This window comes from Orycteropus afer, unplaced genomic scaffold, assembly GCF_000298275.1.
Source record: "Orycteropus afer afer isolate SDZICR_OR568_19922 unplaced genomic scaffold, OryAfe1.0 scaffold00048, whole genome shotgun sequence".
NCBI lineage: Eukaryota > Metazoa > Chordata > Mammalia > Tubulidentata > Orycteropodidae > Orycteropus > Orycteropus afer.
In genome coordinates this window covers 6,912,514-6,914,064 of record NW_006921635.1, presented here as the reverse complement: position 1 = coordinate 6,914,064, position 1,551 = coordinate 6,912,514, and the positions used below count along the sequence as shown (strand labels likewise).

Genomic DNA, 1,551 nt, shown 5'->3' with positions numbered 1-1,551 from the left:
TGACATGATTTACAGTCCTACCAGAGGTTTATAGAATCACCCTTTTCCCACACACTCACCAGCACTGAACCTTATTAGCAATAATTATTTTTATGCAATGGTGATTCTGTTCTTTCTAGTGAGAGGGATGGGTATTACATAAAACATATTTTCACAGCTGTTTGCTTTGTCCAGTTTATCTGATAAGCTAATTCATGTTATTTCTGTTTGTATGTGTTTGTGTAGAAGTGATTAACATGATATATCAGCCCATGTTTTTAAGGGTTCCAGTCTATACAACATTTTACATGCAGTATTCTCATTCACTTCTCAAAATAACCCAATGAGTTGTCAAACCCATACTATTGATAAGTAAACAGAGTCTCAGAGAGGTAGGCCACTGTCCTAGCTCACACAGCTAGCTAAGAGCCAGAACTAGCATTCAAACTCAGGTCCCCATGTCTCAGATGTCCATACTCCTAACAGTTACACAGTATTCTCAGCCTACAAGTTTCACCAGGAAGAAGGCTGCTCTAGGGGTGGAAATCAGGGATTCCTTAGTGGTGTGGTGTATGTTGACTATTTGGCCATTCTTGGCAAACACTACTGCTTATGCCTCGTCAAGGACAAAGCATTTGTTGAATGCCTCTTGAGTGCCAGAGACTGCATCAGGTAGCATGAGAAGCAATCTTATTGGTGACACAGTTGTACACTTCAGTGTTTGAGACCTTCAACTATCATCTTCCTTTCTGAAGCGCTGCCTGCACTCAACTCCAGAATTATAATCCAGGCCAGATTTTATTGCTTAGAGTTAATTAAAATTATTGAAAGGGCTTTATCTGGTCAGTCCTACTGGTCTCATCCCATTAAAATGTGTTTTACTGTGGTTGTCTTATTATTATTGTCACTGTTTGTCACTCCCCACTAATCATCATTTTTAATAATTAATAATAATGGTGGAGTAAGAATATAACAGTAGTGGTAATGTTCTTATACTAATTTCCTTTCTATTCATCTTTTGCATTTAATTAGTCCCATTTCAAGTTTTCTGACAGATGACAGAAGAAAGATTAGGGGCTAGGAAGACCTTCTTGGCAAGCCCCTCAGTATCCCCAGGCTCCAGGTAGTGGTGGAGTCTCCCTAAATCTTAATGTAATCTCCCACTCGAAGGATGAAAGCAAAGACTCTTGGCAGCCTGGCATTGCAGGAGAGTTCTCTGTTCCATCTCTGGTAAGAGCTAATGGTGAGCTGCAAAGGGAGCAAAGAAGTCTTAGAAGAAACTGAGAGGGTGACTGCCTGTTAACTGGGTGGAAACACAGACATTCTCCACGTAGACCAGTTAGCTAAGAACTGTCCTTGGTTCTGAAAACGAGAAGCTGTGTTGTCTTACCTCGAGCTGGAGCCCGGGCAGTGTGCTTGGGCTCAGGGGTGGGTTGTTCTGGGGCCACAGGCTTGCTGACGGGCTGCTGGGGTTTGGTCTTCTTTATAGGCATGGGCTGTGGGAGGACCTGTTTGGGGAAGCCCTTGAAGAACCACGCTCCAGAACGCTTCCACACCTGGGGGAGAAGTAGG

General features: G+C 42.9%; 1 protein-coding gene across 1 annotated transcript in view; it reads right to left on the bottom strand.

The window, feature by feature from the left end:
* The window catches only part of RPH3A (rabphilin 3A), a 71,969-nt gene that overhangs the window by 30,002 nt on the left and 40,416 nt on the right, over nucleotides 1-1,551 (bottom strand). The window contains 1 exon segment of the mRNA XM_042780608.1: nucleotides 1,370-1,535. Within this exon segment, the coding sequence (XP_042636542.1) occupies nucleotides 1,370-1,535 (166 nt within the window).